The 27,132-nt window shown below is 40.8% G+C and overlaps 1 protein-coding gene across 1 annotated transcript in view; it reads right to left on the reverse strand.

Moving 5' to 3' along the window:
• The window catches only part of CUL3 (cullin 3), a 102,662-nt gene extending 76,075 nt beyond the window's left edge, over positions 1-26,587 (reverse strand). The window contains exons 1-2 of the mRNA XM_054039468.1: positions 26,230-26,587; positions 3,068-3,265 (exon numbers count right to left, since the gene is read on the reverse strand). Coding sequence (XP_053895443.1) covers positions 3,068-3,265; positions 26,230-26,295 — 264 coding nt within the window. The 5' untranslated portion in view covers positions 26,296-26,587. The remainder of the gene's footprint in view (positions 1-3,067; positions 3,266-26,229) is intronic.
• Positions 26,588-27,132: the final 545 nt, after the last annotated feature.

A 27,132-nucleotide genomic window follows, 5' to 3' on the forward strand; every position in this document is an offset into this window, starting at 1 on the left:
AGCCCCAATTTCATGAGCATTCATGGCCCGCCATACAATTTCTATACCCAGATGTGACCCTTTGGCCAAAAAGTTTGCCAACCCCTGGTCTGGTCTCTTCCTAAGTCAAGTCTGGCTGAACACGACTTTCAACAAGGAATTAAAGATAGCAGAGCAAAAGTTCCTAACTACACAAGAAAAATATACTTGTGTTCCAAACTTGAACACACTAACCATGAAAAATGCTTTCAAATAGATGAGTAGCAGTTTGCTAATCTCTGGCGTCTATTAACCACAGATAAACCTCTGTATTACATGCACAGCACAAGCACCATAACTGGTATACTTAGCTACAAGAACATTAACCTGTTCTCACAAGGGTATCCACAAAGAATGGAGCCCCAGCTCCAGGGCTGTCTACCCAGTGGGCTGCCTTGGAACCACAGACCCTGCAGTCCCCCTATCCAATGCAATCTGGCAGGTGAGCTGACAGGAAACCAGGCAGACCTCTAAACCTGCCTGTATTCTTTCTATTTGAACTTCATCAAATCAAGCTGTCTCCACTAAATGTTTTGATTTTGACAAATTGGCAAAAAATGTTTTGTCAGATTTTCCCAACCAGCCCTAGTATCCACCATTTGTTCTTTGAAGGTATAGATAAGTGAACACCTGTGACTAGAATGCATTCCAGTGATTTAATTAGATACTTAATGTTTCAAATACTGACATAAGAAGTAGTGTTGGAAAGAGCTATCAAAGATGTAATGATTTTTCCACTAAACTTTCAGTTTAGTAAAATGCTCAATTAAATAGATTGAACTGTAATTAGTTGTTTCATCTGCCTTGCAACAAGTACTACAAGAAAACTGAAGAGATGTCAAATTTCAGAGTTGAACCAACTTCTACCACCTGTGTATACGCTCCTGAAATGCTATTTTTTATTTCTGTTATTAAAATAGCACCATTTTATACAACCAATATTCTGGACATAAACCACACTTTAATGTCACATCCTGAAGCTGGAACTCAGAGATAAAAGAAGACAGGAATTGGTTTTGAAATTGAAGACTTTTTAAAAAAAAAAATAAACAAAAAACCAACCAAAGAAGACCTCTTCATTCAAGTTTTATTTTCCTGCACTTTTACCGGGAAGTCACCTTTCCATGTGAATGATTACACGTTTGGGGAAACTAGTTTGTATATAATATGGACATTTTCTGTATTTAGGCATTTTAAAACCAACTAATTTAAAGATTAAAATTCAGCAATTAGCTTTCTTTTCATGAATAAGTTATTTCAATTGTAAATATTGACTCAAATTTTGATGTCTGAATCACACTTATACTTTTCTGTGAGCACAAGCACGTGCGCATACACAGAGGCCCTTTCATTACTCATTTGAAATATGAATTTACCAGACATTGCTGAGTTTGTATTAGTTAAGCTCTCATAAGCATCAGATAAAAAACTAATTGCATGAAAAAAAACATTTCCAGGTAAAAACTGTATAAGCATCCCATTCACAGCTGCACTACAATACCTCAGTTCTACTCAACTTGTGTTATTTAGAGTCACTGGCAATTATCACAACTGGGCTTTCCTACATGTGTAGGCTTCTTTTTTTTTTTTTTTCCTTTTATTTAAACACACACATACATAATAAATAAATAAATAAATAAATAAATGAGCAGGAGAGATCAGACCACCACAAGAAACTCATTTTGACCTCATGTCTAACCAGGTGAAAGATTATTGCGCTACTGTGTGTTACCTAGCGTAGGCTGTAAACAGCACTAAGCCCATGATAATGCAGAGGTGTTTACAGGCATAGAGTACTAAAAGTCTCAGACATTTACCATGTTACATGACTAGTCTTGACAAATTCATTAATATCTCTGAGGCATTAATATATTACAATAAAAGGACATATATGTGCAAAATCCTTTGGTCACTTTATACTCAACCTGTCCTTGCATTCACACAGTGTAAGAAAATATATATTTAAAGCATATTTTAGATTGAAGTGGTCTGGAGCAAAGTCTTTAAAACGTCTTCACATGAAAGAACCACCAAAAATGGGAAGCAGTCCACTGATTACTGCAACTCACTAAACTGTGCAGTAAGGGCATGATAGGCTCTGATTCTACCCGAGTGCCTGGGTCAGTATATACAATGGGCACAGTGGAAAAGCAGCTGTTCTCCAGGCTGCATCTTTGATTCTGCCACAAGTGCTGGATCTCTTTAGAGCAGTAAGTTTTCAGCCTTGTTTCAACTCAGAAAAAGGTCAAGTCAAGGCTGGGTTTAGCTAACGTGAGCTAGCTACGCCAGATCTAAACGTGACTGCTTTTCTTCAACACAAAGCCATAGAGGTCCAATCTCTGGCTTGAGGCGAGATGGAAGGTCTTTATATCTTTTATCTTCAGAATCAAAAGGATTGTTAATTTAAAATTTTGGACTAAATTAAATGTTTTGAAAAGACTGAAATTTAAAGAGACAGACTGTTCAGGATGTTTTTTGTCAAGTTGCTTTTATGCATTGACCAATGCCTCTCTACTCTCTATATATAATGTAATCCCAGCACAACTATTTCATTAGCTCATGAACAAAGCCCATTACAAGCAAGTTCTTATTCTGGGATGTAGTTAGTTCCCAGATTGAAAAAAGGGGTTATTACTACTAGTAAGTGAAAAGAGTTCACCAAAGAAAGCCACTCAATTCTATCAAAAAGCTACGAACTTAAAAAAAATAAAAATAAAAAAAAAAAATGAACAGGTTAGCAGACATACCTATTTTCATTGCTCATGCAATAATGATTCAACTAAAAATGGTTTCTTAATTCACATATTCATAAACATTTAAATTGGTACATTTCATTATTCATTAGTAGTTTAAACATAAATGGTACCGCTAACATAAGATCATCTTATGCGTGACATTAGTCCTAAACTGATATTATGTATGAGTAAAAACATTGTTTTCAAACTAATGTATCAAAATTTAGATTTTTGTCACAAACCACAATTATACAGTGTTCATCTTAGATATCAGTAAGAAAGACACTGATTTAAAATTTAGTTTAGTCAGATACCTTGTTTATGAGATGCTCAGTGACGACTTCTCGTAGTCCAGTGTATAATTTTTCTCCATGTTTATGTAACACCATAGTATATGCATTCCTATACAGTTCCTCAAAGCTGAGACCACTGTTGTTCTTACGCTGGATCTCTTGGATCGCATTTTTCAGGAGATCCCAAATGCTGTTTACATATTTCTCATCCATGGTCATCTGCAATATTGAAGAAAAGAAATGAGTATTTTCCAGAATTAAGAACTTTGGCTACCAGAAAATTAGCTGGAAACCACTGTAATTTGAAAACAGCAGTAATGGCTTCTGTCAAATTTCTCCGATTTGAAATTTATGACATTTATCAGAATCTTAGATCAACAAGAGTTGACAAGACTGGTAGGGATTAACTGCACTGAGTCAAAGACAGCCTTTGCTATGATTTTTCCAAGTACATGGTCAATGGCATCTTAAAAAAAAAAAAAAAAAAAAAAAAAAAAAGACATTTTTTCCTTCAAAAATTGTCATAGGATTCAACCCTGATTCCACAGGGAGAAAATTCTTGTTTTCCCCCTAAATATAACAACCAACTCCAGTTATCACCCACCCTAACATACAACCTGACAAATCTTGGGCCATGGTATACGCCTCACCTGTTTAATCAAGCTTTTAATTGACATACCTCATAACAGTGATCCATATGAGTGAATTATTTGTTTCTAATTTATTATAACACGGCTATGACCACAGTGGTGAGTGTTGAAGAAATATATATCTATATAAATGACAAGTATTTAGAACAGATGAAGCACTGTTTTAGCAAACAACCGTCAAATACACTTAATCCTACAGAACATATCCTCATTGCACAGATGGGGAAACAGCAATTTCATGAGTTGTCAAAGGCTACATAGGTTTCAGAGTAGCAGCCGTGTTAGTCTGTATCCGCAAAAAGAACAGGAGTACTTGTGGCACCTTAGAGACTAACAAATTTATTAGAGCATAAGCTTTCATGGGCTACAGCCCACTTCTTCGGATGCATCTTCAGAATCAAAAGGATTGTTAATTTAAAATTTTGGACTATGCATCCGAAGAAGTGGGCCGTAGTCCACGAAAGCTTATGCTCTAATAAATTTGTTAGTCTCTAAGGTGCCACAAGTACTCCTATTCTTTTTAAAGGCTACATAGTGAGTTAGCAGCAGAGCTGGTACTGATTCAAGATATGCAGACCCCACCTCTACTCAGAAGTCCTTCTTGGAACAGCATCCTGCGGTCAAGGAAACCAAAGCCCTCCGGGCGATACCATCTATGTAGCCAGGATGTGTCTTGTCTCTGCCTGGCCCCCTAGCATTGACTTGAACGATTGATGAGAAATCCATTTGCACAACAGCTCATTCACCCTTACTCCCAGAGCACTGCTGTCACTTCTCATCTGCTCAGGGTCATACCTCACAGAATCATTAGTGCCCACATGGATGAGCAACATAGGGTAGTGGGTCAGAATCCTTGGCAATCCTTCCGTAACTTGTCATATGGGCCCCTGGCAGGCAGCACACCCCTGAGATGCCAGGTCAGACCATCAGATGGATGTCTCCGCCCCCCCTTAGAAAGGAGTCACTGACCACCACCACCCTTTTTTCCTCTTGGGAGTCTTCGAGGTACATAGCTTCTCCTCTTCCACCTTTGGGAGAGAATCCTCATTCTTCATTGCCAGGGCAGCATACATTTTTTCCCTCTTTATGAACACTGGGTTGGGAGCAGAGGTGAATCACTGCCTGCTGCCAGAAGGAGCCAGCAGCCAGTTTTCCTCACTGGGAAGGAGCATTTTCCTCCTCCCCTAGTTGTGCATGCCTACACTGATCTGCAGTTTAGACTAAGAGGGTGTGAATTGCAGCATGCACCAAAGTGCTGTACTGTAATTCCCTGTGTGGACACTTTGGGCACAAACTTAAAGATCTCTAGTTTGCCTAATGAAGTCCTCTAAAACAGGACTTCATTAGCACCAACTAGGCTTCAGACGAGAGTCAGTGTCAGACATGTAAATTTTAAAGATAAACAAGACTATATTAAAAATAGGATCACTTAGTAATACATATTAATATTTTGAAGATGGCGATGGGAGGAGAAATTCTTTGCAATTAACCTTTTAAGAGATCAGAATCCAGATAAGTTGTGTACTATTCAAAAGCCTTGGGAACCCAATTTTGAGATTCTTGCCATTTGTTCTCATGCATTTTCCACTGGATATGTTAAACCCCAATTTTGGCCATAGTTAAGAGGACAAGGTATATATTTATGCAGAAATTAGTCTGACTGATCTAGGGTATTCAGATTTCAGGACTTGTCTAAGCAGGCCACTTTACTTCTGAATGAGAACTCCACATAGGAGTTAAATGCACTTTAGCTTCAAGCTTTTAGTTGGCTCATCTTAACTTTCTTGAGTGTCCCAGTATAGACATGCCCTCAGTTACTTTCAGCCTCTTGAATTTTCTTGGTTTTATGTCCTATCAAGAGTGGGATGTGGGAATTTCCACAGCTCCCTTCTCGTAGCTCCAGATCATTCCCTCTTCTCATGTCAAGATATAGAAGAAACATCTTTTTTTTTTAAATTTACTTTCTCCTGCTACCTCTCAGGCTGTATTTACCAAATATTATTCTCTATCATGGGGAATTCATTGAGAATATGAATATGGAGACCTCCAAGATTAAGGAGGCAGTTCAGCTGGAAAGGTCTTCAGTAGCACAACTAGGGGCGGAGGAAAATGCTTCTTCACGGTGAGGAAAGCTGGCTGCTGGCTCCTTCTGGTTGCACAGAGTTGAGGATTGCTGAGCCAAAGGAGGTATCTGTGTCCAAAGCTTGAAATAGTGCATAATGCCTGGTGAAAGTGTGTAAAGAGCCCCAGGTGGCTGCTCTGAAAATCTCAGAGAGGGGAATTCCCTGTAAGGAAGCTACTGGAACCACTTGAGCTATCGTAGCACGGGCCTGACAGTTTGAGGAGGAGGGGCTTTCATAACATTATATGAGAGAGAAATGCAAGAGACTATCCACTTAGACGGTCTTTGGGAAGAGATAGCTTTCCTTTTCATTTTCTCGGCAACAGCAACGAACAACCCTGGAGATTTCCGAAAAGGAGTTGTTCTTTGCAAAAAGAAGGCAAGAACCCTGTATATGTCTAGGGTATGGAGTCTTGCCTTCTCCATGCTTCAGTGAGATTTAGCATAAAACACTAGTAGGTATATAGCCTGGTCAAAAGGCACCTTAAGTATGAACTTAGGATGTAGACCTAAAGAAACCTTGCCCTTGTGAAACACTGTGTAAGGTGGGTCTATCATAAGGGCTCCAAGTTTCCCTACCCTTCTAGCAGAGATAACAGCTATCAGAAGGTGATCTTCAAAGAAAGGTGCAGAAGGAAACAAGGGGCTAAAAGTTCAAAAGGACAGCAGAAAGAATGAAGTTCAGATCCCAAGCAGGAACTGGTTTCAAAGCTAGAGAAAATGTCCTTATAACTTTGTGATAGAGGGATGAGTAAAAACAGGGCAGCTTTTCATCAGGGACTGGAAAGAGCTCAGAGCTGCCAAACGTACTCATAGGGAGCTGATCAACAAGCCAGGTGTCTTTAGCAAAAGAAGATACTCCAGTAGGGGAGCGATACCTGGGACCTCAATAGGAAGTGATGCTGCTGGCATGAAAGGGAGAGCAGTGCATTTTCCCACAGTGAGTCTCCTGCTGTTCTGGAGGATGGCTCAAACGTCTTGAAAGAAGGCTTGTTCTACGCTCATTATCCATCCTAAAGCTATGCTGCCAGATGTAGGGTGCTGGACTGGGGTGCTTCACATTGCCCTCATTTTGGGACAGTAGGCCCTGGAATTTGCAGATCGAGAGACATTGTAGATGCAATCATGTCAATGGGGTGACATAAGTGCATACCTCCAAGTGGCCAGAACCAGGCAGGATTGGGCTGTAGTCTGAGGGCCGAGATGAAGCTGGCTGATGAGATCCCTCATGGCCAGGAATTGGTTCAGAGGTAAGCAGGTCCCCCTGTGTCTAAGTTCAGGTCCACCCGATTAATTGTATGGTTTGTGCAGGTGTTAATATGGACTTGTCCAAAATGACGGGAATCAAAGAGTTAAATTGTGGTAGTGACTGTTGCTTGTACCTCCTGGTACGACGAACCAATGAGCAGCCAATTGTCCAGGTAAGGAATATCCATCTCCCCTGTCTACAGAGGTATGTAGCCATCACCACAATACCTTTTGTAAATAATCTGACGCCATGGAGAGGCTGAACGGGTGCACCCTGTATTCAAAGTGCTCCTGGCCCACTGTGACCTGCAGGAACTTTTTGTGAGCAGGATGAATGTCCAAATGAAAAGAAGCATCCTTCAAATTGAAGCCTGCAAATCAGTCACCTGAGCTGAGGGAGGACATATAGGGGCCAAAGTGCTCATTCTGAACTTTCAATGTTGTATAAAGATGTTCAATATCTGAACAGGTCTTCACCCCCCTTTCCATTCTTTTTGGGACTGAGGAATTACCTTGAGTAAAAGTCCTTCCTTATAATAGGGATAATAAATTCTGTCAACTTTAATTTTCTATTTTTTGCTGGGACTGGGATTAAAATTAGAACTTGCTATTTTATCCTTTTCTGCCTCTAATTCACTAAATATAAATGTAAACAACCCCCTGCTCTAATCATAACTCACATACTGGGGCCACTTCAGAGAACTGCAGAAGGGAAATGCCAGGAAATTTCAAGCTATAGAAGACAACTTTACAAAGCTATCACAAAGAATATTTGAAATATATTACTTTTTAATATTTAATATTAAATATTCCATCTTTTGGTGTAGCTTCATATTCTCCTTCAATTAATTATCTCTCTCTTTCAAGTAGCAGCAGCACTTGAATAAATTTTAGGAAATGGGTTTGCTGAAGTTTTATCATGACAAATTAAGAGAATATTATCCCCTACTCAGACATCAAAAATAGTTGACTTGCTTTGCAGCAATGGTTTTCTAGCAAACCAAAGCTTTCTAAGAACTTAAATGACTATGTATTGCAGCAGTGAATAAGTTTTGTACATAAGTTTTAGCAAGAAGAGTCTTACGGTTTTCCCCCCTGTTAAAAAGCTCTGTTTAAACTTTTGCACAAAATACGTAGGACCTTACACTGGCCAATATTTGCTTCCTGAAAACTAAATAAGAATGTCAATGAATGGTTACCTCTGGGTTGTTTAGCTTGTGAGGCTGTCACAAATGAAAATTTTTAAATAAAATGAAAATATTTTTCTAAAGACAGCTGTAACAAAAACTGTCTCCATAAAAACAAACATACTGAAAGTTCCACTATGGTAGTCAAGAGAGACAAAATTAGTTTGTGATGTCATAAGAACATTTATGTACTTCTGAGATCTAGATTGAGATCCTTGGATAAGAGCTGGCATATATGTTTTATTAAAAAATTAAAGCCCTGATTCTGCAATTTGATCCACTAGAGCAGACCCCTGACAACAAAAGGGTGCTCACTGATCCACACTAGCAATTCTGAGTGAAGAATCAGCCCCCAATGTTCTTCCTTGCTCATTCCCTCCCTCGCATTGATAGATTTACTTAAACTGTTGATGTAAATGTTTTAAAATAATGAATTGCTGTTTGGTTGTAGAGTTCAATTTGTGCACTATATTAGCTTTCAAATGAAAAATAAAAACTAAATCATTGTTGCTTGTGAGGGCTTTTCAGAACCCATTTCTTAGACAGTTTGAGGATGGAAGATTGAAGGGAGGTGGGTTCTTTTAAATTAAACAGTAGGGTGAGTTGCAACAGCGTTTTGCAAAGACTTAATGGAGAGGGGACAATTCTTTCCAATTTAAAAGATTAAATTAAAGGGCAACAGCAACAAGATACAGACAGAGTCAGAAGAAATTTTCTAACACGCAAAGCTGGCTGGAGTTTCATCATCTAACAAAAGAGGGTCCTGTGGCACCTTTAAGCCTAACAGAATGGGATGTTTGTGTAGAGAGCCTCTACATCCATGGTGGCTAGGATGGTGTTTTCTGGGAGGTCACCAATGCATTGTAGTTTTCTCAGGAAATCTGTGGTGTCACAGAAATAGCTGGGAGTGCTGGTGGCGTAGGGTCTGAGTAGGGAGTCCACATATCCAGACAGTCCTTCAGTGAGAGTGCCAATGCCCGAGATGATGGGGCGTCCAGGATTTCCAGGTTTGTGGATCTTCAAGGTGCCACAGGACCCTCTGTTGCTTTTTACAGATTCAGACTAACACGGCTCCTCTCTGATACTTGACATCATCTAACAGTATTCAGTGCCCCATATAAAATAGGCTTTAAACCATATCCTTATCTGGCAGTGTTTTTGACAAATTTAGGAGACTGAGAATTTAAACAAATGAACAGAAATTTAACTATCCTTCCTCTTCTAGAAATGGCCCCAACAGAATGAGACTGACACACACAGGTCAAGCAATGAAGGAAAGTAATGAGTCTGGATTTCAGGTTCTATTTTTATGCCATTCTATATTTTCCCCCACAATTTTAATGTCTTGTAAATTCCTAGGAAAATAATTGTTTTTACAGGTTTGTTTGAATTCTGACTGTAAATTAAAGCAGTCACCGATTCTTCACCGATCAAAGAAACAGAGTTAATATACTCAACAGCTCTTTATAGTTGAAAACTTATTCTTGAAAATTAACAACTTTGTATTTAAACTGACACCCAGAATTCCTAGTCATTGCTGCCATCACATTGTTCACTCTGCTTATGTGTTCTACCCTTCCCCCCCACACTGCATCTGTATGGTCTATTTAAATTGTAAGATCTTCAGGGCAGGGACTGTTTTCTACTCCAGTGGTTCTCAAACTTGGGCCCCCGCTTGTTCAGGGAAAGCCCCTGGTGGGCCAGGCCGGTTTGTTTACCTGCCGCGTCCGCAGGTTCAGCCGATCGCGGCTCCCACTGGACGTGGTTCACCACTGCAGGCCAATGGGGGCTGCAGGAAGGGCGGCCAGCACGTCCCTCAGCCCGCGCCACTTCCTGCAGCCCCCATTGGCCTGGAGCAGCAAATCGCGGCCAGTGGGACCGCTTTTGGCCGAACCTGTGGACAAGGCAGGTAAACAAACTGGCCCGGCCTGCCAGGGGCTTTCCCTGAACAAGCGGCAGCCCAAGTTTGAGAACCACTGTTCTATTTTATACTGTAGCATAGTGGGGTCCCATGCTTGGCCAGCCCTTAGGCACTGATAAATAATAGCTAGTCATAGAATGCTATTATCCATGCTGTCTGATTCTGTGAATAAAGACGACTTCCCTCCACATCTGTTAATCTAGCACTTTTTCCATCACTAATTTTATATTTAATATGAAATATTTGTGACCAACCGAAATACCATCTTAAGCTGAAAGATCTCTAACCAAATACAGAAAGACTGAGACCAGCATGCTTTAAAAAACAAAGGTCACATTTCACAGGATATCACAACTGTGAAAGGATAAGTTTTTCGATGCCTCTCTAAAATGTAGTGGATTATACACATCACAGGGTCAGAAATTAAATCACTTAAGTGTTATGTATAACAGTATTACTCCTATATGGAATCAGAATTCTGTTGCTTTGTATACTTATTAGGGATGTGAAAGGTTAACCGGTAAGCATTAGTCTAAGCGGTTAACCCGCCTTAACCGTTAACCCTGCGCCGGCCGGCCAGAGCAGCCTAGCAGGCTGGCCCTTTAATCAATTAACCGTTTAAACAAAATATTTTTTAATCATTTAAATGGTTAACTTTTTAAATGGTATGTACATCCCTAATACTTATTACATTATCACAACAGAAGTAACACATAATTTTGCTATGCAATTATTTGTGGTGCAAAGTTACAAAATCTATTGTGGACAATTTACTCCTTTCATTACAGATAAAAACATGAAATACTGCCTACCACCAATTAGAAATTCAATGCATAAATCAAAACCAGGTCACCAATTTCAGTTCCAAGATTCATGCCAACAAACGCCTATGACTCTAAAAAAAAAAAAAAATAAAAACCACCACAACACAAGGTTGCTTCATGAAGCACTTGAAATCAGTGAATATCGTAGTTTCTTTACGACAACCTTAATTCCGCCCCTTGTGTGTATGCTTTGTTCTAATCTGGATCTTACTATTTATTTTCCCCAGAACACATACATGTCAGTTGGTGAATTAGGCAACATTCTGAAGGACACCATCCTCGAACTGCTGAAGTTGGACAGTGTACTGTGAATCCCTGTCTCATTTCCACTTTCACATATTGCATTGAATGAGGCAGTGCTCCTCATGGGCCTGGGTTCCAAATGAGCCCTGCCTCATTCCACACAAATCCTGAAGTATCATAGTACGTATAATTTCTCATTTTTATTATCATCTTCCTTTTCTGCAATCCCAATAAAAATGTTTTTCAAACGATCTCTCATTTCTGCACAAAGTCAGTGCACGTGCTACATAAAGTCATAATTCTGCCAAATATAAATGGCTCTTCAACAGATCACCAAAAAATATAACTGTAAACTAGGCACCATCTCCCTGTTAAATTTCAAGCTCCTATCACCTCACACTGAGGTGCTAGAGCTGTTCAAAAGAGTTGCAATATTTTGGTAACTTTTTTTTAAATGGCTTAACCAATTTGCTCAAGCTTTCAAATTAAGCGACTCTCTATCAGAAATCAAATACGGAAGGTTTCAGCTCAAAAGTCAAAAATTGGAGAAAGTTATACCAAACTGCAAATGGCCCTTTGAAATGGAAATGCTTATACAACCTAAAATACAGACATTGCCTATAATATTAACCAAGGATTGCAGCAAATATTTAGACACATTTTCATGGTGGTCATTGCCATAGTGTTTCAGGTCAGAAAAGATTAGCATGTATTATAGACTGGCCATAATGAAAGTGCTCATTTTCGAAAATATCTGTTTGGGGGAGAGAGCGATCTGGCTATACTGTGGAATTGTTCTAATTGATTTTAAAGCTAGCTCAACCTAACCTAATTTTAAAACTTGGCTAGAGCCAAAGCAGAGACCTAGATTCAGGGGTTTAAAATAGCCTGAGCAGTTTTATAAAACTGGTTTCAAAACAGGTTAGAAAACTTCTCCAGTGCAGGCAGATCCAGTCAGCCTGGTGCATCAGTATGCATGGCAATTTGGTTTGGGAAGAGTGAAGAATCAGAAACTATCCTTGGATTCTTATTTAGCAAGAGTTGTATGAGATGAATTAAGTGGTTTGTATCCAGGAAGGTGCACTGTGTGTTTTGTCTGGTCCAACTAACAACCTCCAATACAAATGTGATATAGCTAACATAGGAGGCCACATCTCACTGCCTTGGCCTCTTCAGTTCAAGTAAATTGCCTTGCTTGTGATCAGTTAAAAATGACAGGAAATAGTTTACCGGGAGCTCAGAATTACATAGTAAAAGAAAAATTAATCCATCCTGAATGAACTGGGAGAACAAATGCAAATAGTGATATCTAATTCCTCTTACTCATCCTCCACCCAAAATAGAACAAAACGGAATCATGAAACAATACAAACTGCAATATACTGATCTATGAAAGAGGAATCTAGTTCAGACTTGCGACAAAGCAGGCAAGAAAGTCCTTTTGTCACATGCCACAAACATCAACAATTCCAAAAACAGTTTATTTAAAAGAGAACTAAAAGATAATCATTGTTTCTAATTACAAAGAAAGGTAAGTCATTAAAGTACTGTCTTAAATGTAATAAAAACACTCAATTAGGAAATCACCACCTTGATAATTCAGAGATATCAAGGACTTAAAAAAAAGTTTTCCTACTAGAAAGTACAAGAAATGTGAATTTCAAAGTTGCTGTAACTAAAGTTGTTTAAATGTAAAAATCTACTAACATTGATCTTAAATTTCTAAACAAACATTAAACGTTTTGAATAGATACACCTTACAATGTTGAAACTCATCTCCAATATGTTCTAATAGGAAAGAGGATTAATTTCATCTTATTTGCAATCACAAATTGGGCTTCCTGTATATGTTCATCTACATGTTGAAATATGTTTACATGCATGACATGTGAGCACAATTTAATGGTCATTCTGGCAGAGGTGGTAGATAGATCTGAGAGTTAGGGCATGATCCTGCGCCACTAAAGTCAATAGGAACAGGATTAGTTAAGCACATAAGAATATGTACTTGCAAGATGGTCTGTAGGTGCTTCGTTGTTTTTCAATCTTATTGAGGCTTTGGGTTGATGAAAACATCACTTCAGTAACCCTAACGCCAAATTAACAAACTTTATTGTGCAGCTATTGCGTCAGCCCCACTGTTATAACAGCATCAACTACATGCACTAAAGAGATTATGAAACAGTGACAGGTACAGTATTTTATCAACTGCTTTGAAGATTCCTTTTACTACTTATATTTATTAATTCCTTTTACTCATTATATAGATTCAGATACCCTTACTCACACTCAATACCACCTTAGGCAATGCTGAAGTCATTGGAACTACTCATTGAATAAGGTGCTGTACGAGTATCAGAATCTAACCCAGGGGTCGGCAACCGCTGGCACGCAGCTCACCAGGGTAAGCACCCTGACAAGCCGGGCCAGTTTGTTTACCTGCAAGGTCGGCAGGTTCGGCCAATCGCAGCTCCCACTGGCCGCGGTTCGTCACTCCAGGCCAATGGGGGCTGCAAGAAGCGGTGGTCAGCACATCCTTCGGCCCGTGTTGCTTCCCGTAGCCCCCATTGGCCTGTGACGGGTGCTTACCCTGGCAAGCCGCGTGCCAGAGGTTGCCGACCCCTGATCTAACCATAAAAAATCATTTACCTAAATTAACTACTTATTGGAATTATCCATCAACCTCAATGGGATCTGAGTACCTAACTGCCCTAGGCTCCTCTGAAAATCCTTGTGTAGGGATTCAAAGTATTTCAGATGACATTCCATACAACAGTTTTCCCTGTAATTACTGTAACAGATAAAGTGCACCTGTTCAAATAAGTGGCACTACATTTCAGCCTTCAGAGCAATTGGGAGAGAATGATCTGAATCAGGCAGGGCAGGGACCTGAACTTGTGTCTCCCCATCTTAGCTTTGGTAAATATTTCTAGTACCATTTAATGCTAAATATACAGAGCAGCAGTTTCTCTCTCTCTCTCTCTCCCCACATATCACAACTTGAGTATATTAGAATAGGGATCTATTATAACTACACTGATTAAAGTTATGACAGTGGTACACAAAGTACTTCAGAGTTGTAGATGTGGTATCCTAAATCAATCTGAGAGACACGGATGAAGAACTGCTCTAGAACCAATGTTTGTTATAAATATTTGTAATGAAATAATGGGAGATTAGCTGATGCAAAAGGGTTGTGCAGGCCTGGGTGCACACAGAGGTCTTCCAGGGGGTACATCAACTCATCTAGATATTTGCCTAGTTTTGTAACAGGCAACATAACAAGCACTAGCAAAGTCAGTACAAACTAAAATTTCATGCAGACAACTTGTTTATACTGCTCTCTCTATATATATATTCCAATTGATTTTATAATTATATGGTAAAAGTGAGAAAGTAAGCAATTTTTCAGTAATAGTGTGCTGTAACACTTTTGTATTTTTATGTCTGATTTTGTAAGCAAGTAGTTTTTAAGGGGGTATAGAAGATAAATCTGAGTCCTGAAAGGGGTACAGTAGGCTGGAAAGGTTGAGAGCCACTGATGTAGGGCTTCCCAAATCCATCCCAAGAATCCTGACTTAGAATAAAATGATTATGTATATTTCAAGATCTGTTCTGACAAATTTTCTTTAAATAGACATTTTTAAGGCAATACTCACTAAGAAAAAAAAATAGTTAACTGATTTTACACACCGTAGGCAGAGATCATTAATTTCTCCTTTTTGCCAGCTCATGTCTATTGATTACTACAAAAGCTCAGACATTAAAAAGATACTCACTTTAGAGCATGATGCAGATGCTATATTGCAAAGTCTTAGTTGGGAACTAGTAGGAGAAGGAAAAATATTATTTCCAGAGAAATTGGGGCATGGGAAGACACCAACTCTACTCAGAGGTACCCTCTTCCGAACTTAATTCATTAGTTCATCAGCCTTTTAGCTCTAATTCAAAGTTTCCTTGAGCCACAATACTAAATACCCTCCCAATAACCAATTTCAATCTAAACCCCACTAGAAATGTTCCCATATGATTAAAAAAAAAAGTGAATTTACAAATAGGTTAAATGATTAATATTTTAAAATTGTTATATAGATGTTAAACAGAATATATCAAGATCAAAAGGAAGTGTTCCAAGAACACACCAATGTAGATGGGAAACTTACAAAGATTATAACAGCATTCCAAAAGAAGAAACATAAGGGAAAAGAAATGCTTCTGGGCTTGAAGACAACTATTTTTTTCTCATGATAACCCCACAATACCGCAATGAGTTTTAGGAGAGAGGCCTAAAAGGGACAAAAAAGGCCTACTTTTCCACTTTGTTTGAAGAGAGTTGTAATACATTTAGAATTTTGTGCATAATCTATATTGGTGCACTATGGTAACATTTTTTCTTTTTTCTCTCCTATATTTAACATATTTACCATAATTTTTGGCACACAGGAAGCATTGCCTGGAAAACCCTAGCATTGGAACAACATAGGAAGAAAGCAATGAATTAAGAGTTGTACGAGAACGTTTACAGGGCATCTACCCTCACTAATCTTAGTTCCAATTTTCTCCCAAATTCACAAGCATCAAAGTTTCTCCCATCCCTCCCACCACAAGTAAAAAAAACAACAACAGCCAGTTGTGTGTGTGTGGGGGGGGGGGGGGGCAGAAAACACTAGCACGTCAATACTCTAGACTGGAAGAGTGAATGTGAAGAGCTGCAATGGACTACTTAAACAAAACCCCTTTTAGGTTCAAACTAATGTGAGACATAAGGAAGACTGTCAGTTTTGTATTGCACATATCTTAAACTGAGACTACAAATACACCTCTACCCAGATATAACGCTGTCCTTGGGAGCCAAAAAAATCTTACCACGTTATAGGTGAAACCACGTTATATCGAACTTGCTTTGATCCCCCTGGAGCCCTGCTTTACCTTGTTATATCCAAATTTGTGTTATATCGGGTCGCGTTATATCGGGGTAGAGGTGCAGTAAAGATTCGCTCTGCATTCCATATTTCCACACAAGTATAATAAATCTTAACCAGAACTATAAACAATTTACATCTCTCACCTCTCCTAATTCCACCTTATTTTACGGTCAAAGTATCAAAAAGACTTCAGGCCTGTAACCAGCAACAACATGAATAGCAATTTAAAGAGTCTAATCAATTTTGCAGCATACATTGTCCTAATAAAAAAAAGTGATTCCATCTTCTCATGATTATACACACAGTCCCCTGGAATTTTTTCCCTTATTTCCCCCCACCCCATAAATCATATAATTCATAACTAGCTACCACATACAAAAATCTGCCCTGATCCACTTCTGCTTATTCTCCAGAATGTACATCTTCATATTACCTGAATATTTATTTTGATTAAATTCCAAAGAGAGCAATTATACATTATAAAATCTACTTCATCCTAGCATAAAGCTGTCATTTTTTTCTATTGCAATGCTTTCCCATACCTTGTTTCTCCCCATTCCACTAATTCTGGGAGGATCAGTCCTTTTCCAAAAAGAAGCTAACACACTTCACTGATAGCAGTCAGTGAGTCAATATCCCATAACCATGAGAGCAATCCGCAAATCAATAAGCTCCTTCGGTCTGTGACCTAAAATAGAACCATTATGGGTTCGGTGGATTGGCTAACTTCAGTTATTTTGAAATTTCTATTTGTTATTTTCCTCCAAAAATCTATTATCTTAGGGCATCCCTGCCACATGTGCAGAAGGTCTCTATTCCTCCAAATTCTCTCCAGCATTTATGACTCCTTTTTAGCTTATATATAGTGAGGTACTACTGATATGGTTTTGCAATAGTTGTCCTTAATTAGTTATATATATAGCTCAGGTTTTGGTCCTCCTCCAGACATTTTCAAATTGCTGCAAAGTTAAATTTATTTGTAGATCCTTTTCCCGTTTTTCCAAAAATAAAGATCAAGAAGACAAGACTGTCACTAACAATCTGCTAACACGTGGAAGTCAGACCCAAACTACAGTTTTATGGAGCTCTTCGTTTTCTGTATCCTGAAAACTCAAAAAAGTAAAGACAGTCCTAACTCTACTACCTGTAGCTTAATTTAAAAATGTAAGTCCCACAAGCAAAATAGAACCTTAAACTACTAAAAACCACCTGCTTCCTTTAGAGGGAGCATAGATGGACAAGTCTACTAATTAGAAAGCTTCAAAAATTTTATTTTACATTAAATCAAGAGCCTATACTCACATCCCTATAGATTATTAAAAATGTTCCAGGCTGCATCATCTGAAGGAAGCAATTAACAAATGAAACACCACACAAAAATGAAATAGTATTTTTTCAGAGAAACCAGTAATATATGCAACCTTCATCTAAAAGGTCTTACAATTATATAGCATCTTCCATCCTGCATAAGTTATAAAGCAATTCTCATTTAACTCATTCATCCACCATTGATGCAGATACACCTAGGACAAAAGGGGGGGGGGAGGGATAGGTCAGTGGTTTGAGCTTTGGCCTGCTAAACCCAGGGTTGTGAGTTCAATCCTTGAGGGGGCCACTTAGGGATCTGGGGCAAAATCAGTACTTGGTCCTGCTAGTGAAGGCAGGGGGCTGGACTCGATGACCTTTCAGGGTCCCTTCCAGTTCTATGAGATAAGTATATCTCCATATATATTAAAAGGGGGTCGGTCACTGCTTAACAGCAGTTAAACTACACAACAGTTCAACAGAAAACAAATACCACCAAATCCACTGAAAAAGTAATTTAATCACCTAAACTAAAATTTGGCCTGAATACTAGTGTTGTCTCCTTCTCTTGCAAAGACTGCCAAGGAATTTTTACCAATCACAAATGGCCAAGCTCTTTTGTTTTTCCATCTCATTTAAAAGATGGTAGTAACCTCCAGCAGCAGCAAGGTGCTTTCCAACACCATGCTGAGGTATTTAATTCAGTACCAACTTAGCTGGAATCATGGGTACCCAATACCTATCAAGACCAGGCCCTCAGAGAGAAGTACTGCTAAATCACCAACACCTATAAGACTTGGGAATCGCCTTGAAACTCTTCCATGTAAGGGCTGAATAGACTTGTCCCTGCCTATCTTGAAAGATCTGATGACAGTCACCACAGCTAGACACATAGTATGGTCATAGAATTGGAGGGGGGGGGGGTGGAGGAATACACATTTCTTGTAAAAATTCTAAAATTAGTATTAGCACACCTTTATCAACTCAAACACCTAAAACGCGGTGAAAATGAACAGATGGCTAGTTTTCACAGTCCAACCTGTTCAACTCCATGCCACCATTTAATCTGAAATATTAACTAAAACTAGTGATGTTCTTTCAATGTTCACGATTAGGTAAAATTTAAGAAGATTTTCACATTAAAGAATGTATACCATTGTTAAATGGGAATTTTCCAAAACAATGCCCATTTCTTTTCAACATGGTAAATAACGTTGCAGCTTTGGGGGGGTTTTTTGTTGTTTTTTTTAATTTCAAAGCCCTAAATGTGTTACAGTGAAACTTAACTGATGAATATCCAACTTATTACTACATATTTTATTATGGGCTAAAGGCTAATTTGCTTTTATAAAAATATGGCTTGTGACTGTGAAATATAGCATACGCTCACAAAGGCACTGATGTGATATGTTTATTTAACCATATGGTCTGAAGTGAATAGTACCAGTCATTATGTTGAAATTAATTCATTTATTTGGAGCTGAACAAACGTATGACAAACCATCTTTCCTTTCTCCCTTCACCCCATCCCAAAATGCACACCACAGAGAACACGTACTATGAGTCTAAGGCTATGTCTACACTAATTTATGTCACTCGGGGTGTGAATAAACCACCCCTATGAGCTACGTAAGTTACACCAATGTAAGCGCCAGCATGGACAGTGCTATGTCAGCAGGAGAGCTTCTCCCGCTGACATAGCTACTGCCGCCTATGGAGGTGGTTTTATTATGCCGACGGGAGATGCGCTGCAGCTGTGTATGTGTAGAATGCCCTAAATGTTAATACACCAGTAACAGCTTCTGCCACCTGAATACTCACAGTTTTAGACTAGTTCAACAAATTATCCAGGTTCTTTCTGAAATCTCGGCTCAGACTCATCCATGTGAATCTACAGACGTTAAAGCAACTTCTTTAATGCTTGGACGGATCCAAACATTATGATAGCTAATGTAAATTTTAATTTCACTTCAAGGTACACCATGTACCCCCCTCTACCTCCCAGGGTCAAAACAAGCCATAAAAGAAGCTAATGCTCCCAGAAGTAGAGTTTTCTTTCAGCCATGCAAAGGCCACAGGTACCAGCCACTCTGATTTGGAGAATGTAGGAGTGTTAATGAGACTATCAGCCTTCTTTATTTTTTAAATACAAAAATTAAGCCACTCTCGCTTTGCTCTGCAACAATAGCTTGGAAAACTTAAAACTAATGTAAGCTGATCACTGGGGTTGAAAGGAACAAGCAGCCAGGCTACACGTATGCAAAAGAAGGTTGGGCAAAGTGAACATAACTATCCTATCCATTCCATATAAAATGCATCAGTTTACAGTTTGGGGTATATTTAAATAGACTCATTTTACATAACACACATGTATGGGATCTCTCTAACCCTCTCCAGAAATCTTTAAAGTAGCCCTGTATTTATTGTTGCAATAACAGCGTACATAAATAGCTGGTTACATTCTGGGGGTTGGCAGAAAAATATTTTGTAGGATTATCCAAAAATAAGAAAGAGCTCTACAGGAAATTAAGATGGTCAAAAGCATTGACAAAATATGATATATAAACAAATACAATAACTCGCTTCAAGTCAGACTGATCTAACCAACCAATTTCTTGTAGATGAAAGTTAATTTCTTGTGATACAAGTAATAAGAATCCTTGGTGAGAGTCCATCTAACAGCTCTTAAAGTCAGGTTATTTGTGTAAATTTATAAAACTTCTTGTTGTTAGCTCAATGTATTTTCACAAGAAACTTATAGAATTGGATATATTAAGGCTATTTTGTCTTATACGCTACATTCTGACACTTCAGTATACACTCATGGCCTTTATCTTCACTGGTCAAAAGTCTCCACAAAATAGTTCAAATGTAGCTGCAGTAAAGTGAGGCCTGCACTGACTCATCTCTAACAAAGTTTTAAAGACAGAACTAGCATGCTTTTGCTCCATCCACACAGGTCAACTAAATCATGTTAAAATGATATTTGTTGTTTGAGAGCTTTTTAAATTGTCCTTTAGCCAGCAACAACTGGCCCATTGTGACTTGAGTAGAGAAACGCAACACAAGAACGCTATAGTACTTTAACAAGAGGGTAAAAGATGGCAAAAAAAAATATAACTCCTTCCTTTATTTTGGGAAAATAACTAGAACTTCAGTGTGTGTTTTGTGCAGCAGACATATTACTCTGCAAAGGCACTGTTTTAGTCCCTCAAATGTGAACAATGTTTACAAAATATAGTTAATGTACAGACATTCTTTATTATCAATATACAACATAATATTATGAATTAATCACTTGCCACATTTAACATGTCTAATAAAACTGACTTGAACATCCATTGCAGTGAGAGTTTTCCTGGCTTCCATGTAACAGAGAGCTGACAAATTAAAGAGATTTGTTGAAAAAAACTTGCAGAGTTTATTTAAACCCTATGCCAAGTTTCATCTCCAAATTTTTATAGCTGAATTATTGATGCTGAAAGGTGTGTGTATAGGTACATATTTTAAGTGTTAAGACTATCTTGTTATATTTTTGAAAATGGCATTATTGTACAGGCTCTGTACTCCTGAAAGTCATACACAAGATTATTTCATTGTACAACCTTAAAGTAACCGTTGTATACCTAATGCAATATACAGAACTTTAGTAACAAGATGATAAAAAGTTATTTCCATTACTCTTTCTAGATTTAAGTAATTTCAAAAGGTAAAATTAAGAAAGAGCCCTAAACCATCTGTTTTTTTGTTTGTTTGTTTGTTTGGTGGCCTAATCCCACAATCTAGCCACACTCAAATACCCATATGCTGTAATGTGCATGTAACAAGACAATGTTGCATCAACACCTTTTTTAATGTCAGAGTTAAACCGACCACACAAACTTATTTCTTTCTATTGTGAATAGGAAGGGTGGTATACCGCTCAAGGAATTCTAGTCATTGACTGCTTCTGACTACTGAATAGCCAGCCCACGTCAGCCTCTAGATTCTTAAGTACTCTAAGGCTAAGTCTTCACTACCCGCCTGAATTGGCGGGTAGAAATTGATCTCTCGGGGATTGAATTATCGCATCTCGTCGGGACGCGACAATCGATCCCCGAATCGACGCTTGTACTCCGCCAGCGCAGGTAGGAGTAAGCGCCATTGACGGGGGAGCCATAAAGGTCGATTTGCCGCTGTCCTCATAGCGGCGTAAGTCGGCTCGGATACGTCGAATTCAGCTACGCTATTCGCGTAGCTGAATTTGCGTATCTTAAATCGATCTTCCTCCCCCCGTAGTGAGGACGTAGCCTAAGAGTCTGTCTATCTGCAATTAGACACCCCCGGCTGGCCTGTGCCAGCTGACTTGGGGTCGTGGGAGCTTTTTAACTGGGGTGCAGACATTTGGGCTTGGGCTGGAGCTCTACGATCCTGTGAGGTGGAAGGGTCCCAGAGCTCAACCTGCAGCCTGAGCCTATCCACACTGCAACTGAACAGCCCTTTAGCCAAGCCCTGGGAGGCCGTCAACTGGCACAGGCCAGTCATGAGTGTCTAACTGCAGTGCAAACATAGGAACTGTTTAATTGTGGTGTAGATGTTCGGGTGGCAGCCTGGGCTCTGGGACCCTCCTGCTTCACAGGGTCCTAAAGCCCAGGCTCCTAAAGCCCAGGCTCCAGCCAAGCCTGAGACCTGGTCTACGCTGGGGGGGAAGGGGGAAAGGGGAAATCGATCTAAGTTATGCAACTTCAGCTACGTGAATAACGTAGCTGAAGTCAACGTACTTAGATCTACTTACTGCGGTGTCTTCATTGCGGTAGGTCGACTGCTGACGCTCCCCCGTCGACTCCGCCTACACTCCTCGTTCGGGCGGAGTACCGGAGTCAACGGGAGAGCGCTCAGTGGTCGATTTATCGCATCTTCACTAGACGCGATAAATCAACCCCTGCTGGATCGATCGCTCCGGAGGTAAGTGTAGACGCCCTGAAAGTCTACACCACAATTAAACAGCCTCTTAGCCCAAGCCCCATGAGCGCAAGTGAGCTATCATAGGCTGGTGGCAAGTTTTTAATTGCAGTGTAGACATACCCTCTGCCACTGCCCTTGAGGGAAGGAAAAGCAGAGTCAGTGAGATTCTGTATACCAGCAGCTGGTTAATACTGAAGGACATTTCTATGGAGGGGCATTTGCACCAATGTGTGTTTCTACACTCCTTAATTACAAGAAACTAAAAAAAAACTGTGAAGAAAAGTAACTTTGCAATAAAATAATGATTCTTAGGTAGAGCATTTGTGATTGAGCAAGTTTTTAACACTGTGTTTACACTTGTGCTATTTTTAATTCATATATGAACAAACAGCAAAAACATAACAATTTGAAAAGAAAAGTGCAAAATTATTGTACACCTTTCCATTATCATTCACCCATGTTTATTATAGGAAAGAAATGCTAAAAATGTTATAGATAAGTACAGAATATGAAGGGCCATGGCCATCATTAGGGAGTAACCATGACATTGCTAGATTTCAGGAACCTTACTTGTCCAACAAGGTTACCTTTTCCAGATAATGGAATAGTAAATATTTATTCCCACATTAAAAACTGAAACAAAATGAAGGAAATGGAGATGTAATACTGCTGAAGATATAAGACAAACAAACAGAGAACATAGAAATGGCACAACACTAGCAATATTAACAATTCAAAACTAAGAATGATGCATCAGACTTGGAGAAGGTGAAAAGAGAGAACAGTAACCAGATATGAATGTAAATACTAAATACAGGTCCCAGTCTTGAAAACACATGTAACTTCATTTACATGAAGAGTCCACTGAAGTCAATTGAGCAAATTACACACGTGCCTACATCTTTAGAAAACTGGGGTTATAGTTTTTGGAGAGTGTGATAACTTTTCTCTCTTGTAATTACTCGCATGACAGTAAACACTTAAAAGCTGTCATTCACTTACATGTTCTTTTTTCAGTTAGAAATCCTTCATGAATTTTTGACTGGGTTTGGTTGCAAAAAAGGAAATGTATTTTACATATCAAAACCTGAAAAATACTATCAACAGACGTCAGCTTCTACTTTGGAGTTTGGAGGCCTTGATGTCAATATATACATTAATGTATTAATTTTTAAGGAACATAATTAGATAACTTTTGTGAAATAACTGTAATCAATTCTTTAAACAACTCAAAAGGAAAAATTAAAACAATGCTAACAAGAAGCAGTTTGAGGGGTAAAAAAAAAATCAAGCATTCTCAGCATTTATGAGAGCAGGGCTCCGTGTGAACATTCTTCACCCACGAACAGCATTTTATATGCTCAGTTAAAAGAGCTGTCAAAAAATAAAATGCAAAATAATGTTTATTCTAATCATTGAATTTACCCTTGTTCGTTTACCCTCATCTACATATATAAAGAGATTTTATACATGGATCCTATTAGCCAAATTTTAAAAGATTGCCAGAAAACTTTTATTGTACAAGAGTAGTTTGCTGTAAAATAGATGCACAATTTTTATCACTATTAAGTTTTATGATAGTCGCTCTACGGCAGGGGTTCTCAAACTGGGGGTCGGGACCCCTCAGGGGGTCACAAGATCATTACATGGGGGGTTGCGAGCTGTCAACCTACCTCTACGCCAAACCCCGCTTGTCTCCAGCATTTATAATGGTGTTAAATATATTTAAAAGGGTGTTTAATTTACATAGGGGGTCACACTCAGAGGCTTGCAATGTGGAAGGGGTCACCAGTAAAAAAGTTTGAGACCCACTGCTCTATGTATACAAGCTGTCTAAGGCTGTTTCAGCCAACCAATTATTATTTTTCTATACCTCCAAAAGTTCTAATTCAATGCATAAACCTCCTATTATAAGAGTGTATTAAAAAAAATAATTTCTTTGGAGATCACCGGCCATAGATCACTTAAAACAGTCTAGTCTTTTAATACACAGTACACACTGCTCCTTCCTTTGACATTCACTGTTCAACGTAAAGAATTATTGTTGATTAGAAGTAGTGGTTAAGAGGGAAGCTGTCCAGTTGAGTCAGAGTCCTAAATGAAAAGTTCCAGCAATTTAAAGAAGTCTTAAAATTCTCAACTTCATTGGCAAGAATTTTGGCTAAGCAAGTCCTCTGCCATATTATGTGCTGGTGAACTGATGTGAACAGGTATGTCCAGTTTATATGTGAAGGCAACACATATGAATTGTTTGCCACTGGCTACCTGGATCAGGTGTAACATCAAAAGTTATGATAAACACTAAAAGCCAATGACTCAACAGAGCGTCTCCTTTTTAACGTGTGTGTGTGTGACACACACACACACACTTACTTGCAGGAAATCACGAACGATGACTGAAGTTTTCATATTTCTTGTAATGCTAGAAACCATTAACAGCAGTCTTCACATTCATGTGCTCTAACCTTCAACTGAAGAAACTGTCGAAGCACCAGCACAGATTTATGGCAGTATAAGTTAATAACTAGGCCCATTCACTCAGTAACTAAAGTGGCTGGTAATCTCACAGCTGGATATATGAAACAATCCTATGAAAGTTACACAGAGGCTATGTTGCTACCAACTCTTCATGTCACCTGACATTTTACCATCTGACCTAAAATCCCTGCAACATGAAGTCTCCCATATGCAGAAAAACTAGCCCAAAGATGGATTTATAAAACTCCTTATTTTGTTTACATACATCTATAACTTCTGATTCCTTGTCTGAGAGCCTTTCATTGGAAACTGCATTAAATATATTTTCATAGCATATTTGCATAGGTTATGAGAGGGAAGAACCACCACCAGTGCAGGTTCCTCTGCATGCTTCTTGCTGTGATGGAGGGTCCCCCCCAACCATCTGTAATGTGCACTCCCCCAATCCCCTGTAAGTGCCTGTGCCGCTGGCCCCCAATCACCAGTGTCTGTAATGTGCCCCCCCAAGTTCTCATGCCCAGTGAGTGCCCGTGCTGCCCCCTGTCCCTCAGTCCAAGTCTCCAGTGCCTGTGCCACCGCCGCCCCACTGAGCACCAGTACCACCACCCACAACCCCAGTCCCCAGTAAATGCCTATGCAGCCAATCCCCTGTCCTGCTGCCAGTCCCCAGTAAGTGCTCGTGCCGGCCCCCTCAGTAAGTGCTTCCGCTGTCTCCCCTCTCCCCCAAGCAAATGCCCATGCTGCCACCTCACTCACCCCTCAGTCCTGGTCCCAGTCCCCCATGAGTGCCCATGCCGCCGCCCCGAGTGCCAGTCCCAGTCCCCAGTGAGTGCCCATGCCGCCACTGCCCCTTCCTCCCCCCAGTGCCGGTCCCAGTCCCCAGTGAGTGCCCGTGCCCCCCCCCCGGTCCCAGTCCCCAGGGAGTACCCGTGCCGCCGCCCCCCCCAGTCCCAGTCCCCAGTAAGTACCCGTGTAACCGTTCCCAAGTCCCAGTCAGCACCCGTGCCACCGTCCCCCCAGTCAGCACCCGTGCCACCGTCCCCCCAGTCAGCACCCGTGCCACCGTCCCCTAGTCCCGGTCCTTCCTCCCCCGCTTGGCCGCGGTGACAGGTTCCATTGTGCTGATAACAGATGGGGGCACAGAGCGTGTCATCCTCCTCTCCCCGGCTCCCCAGCCCCCAACTCCTTTCCCTGCCCTCCCCCGCATCCCCGGAGTTTCTCCCCCTCGCCCCCAGCCCGCCCCCCGCGGGGCGCAGGGTGACAGACCGGGCGGCTGCGGGGCCTGCGGCCGGGCGGAGGCCGGGGCCTGGCGCGGAACCGGTGCCCGGGTACTCACGGGGAAAGCTCGGATCCGCATCTTGGTGTCCTTCCGGCTGCCCGTCCCCTTGCTCAGGTTCGACATCTTCGGACCCGGCTCGAGCGGCGCCTCCTGCGGGGTGAGGGGGGGCTACGGGGAGACCCCGGGCAGGAGCCCCTGGCGACCTTCACTCCGGGCGGCGGCCCCCGGGGTGTGCGGGGCGGGGAGGAGGGAGGCGGCTACGGGGGGTTCTGGGCGGCGGTGGCGCAGGCCCCTATCTCCAGCGGCGGCGGCGGCGGCGTTTCCTTCACCCTCGTCCGCCGCGATGGCGGACAAACATCGCTCAGTGCGCAGGGCCAAGCGCCCCCCCACCCCTGAGACAGATCCGGCCGCGGCGGCAGGAGGGGCGCGGGGAGGAGCACGGCGGGGAGGGCGGGCGAGGGGGTGGGGGCTCTGCTGCCTAGCTCTCGCGAGACTTCGCTCCGAGCTGTCACCGGCTGCAAAGGGGGGGGGGGGGAGGAGAGGGAAAGGCCGGAAGAGAAAGCGCGCTGGGGGAAAGGCGGCCGCTGATTGGCTGAGTGCGGCGCAGTAGGGGAGGGGCAAACGCAGAGAGGGTCCCATGGCTGGCCTGGGGAAGGGAGCAGTGGTGGGATTGGGGGGAGGGGGTCTCTTAGCAGCCCCAGCTGCTGTAGAGAGTCTGGCAGGGGCCTCTCTGGGTCCATAGACACCACATACTGGGCCTAGTGCTGCCCCTACTCATTGCAATCAGAGCCTTGGGCCAGCTAGGACTAGAGTGCCTCACATTGTTAGCAACTGGCTGAGGGGGCACAGACGTTAGGTCCTGTCTACACTAGCCGCCTCGCCAGCTCTCATCCTTTTACCTCACGTCTCAGGTGTTTTTCTTAAAGTCAGGTGACTATGGAAGACTCACAGCTGTCCATT

Source organism: Malaclemys terrapin, chromosome 9, assembly GCF_027887155.1.
Source record: "Malaclemys terrapin pileata isolate rMalTer1 chromosome 9, rMalTer1.hap1, whole genome shotgun sequence".
NCBI classification, from domain to species: Eukaryota; Metazoa; Chordata; order Testudines; family Emydidae; genus Malaclemys; species Malaclemys terrapin.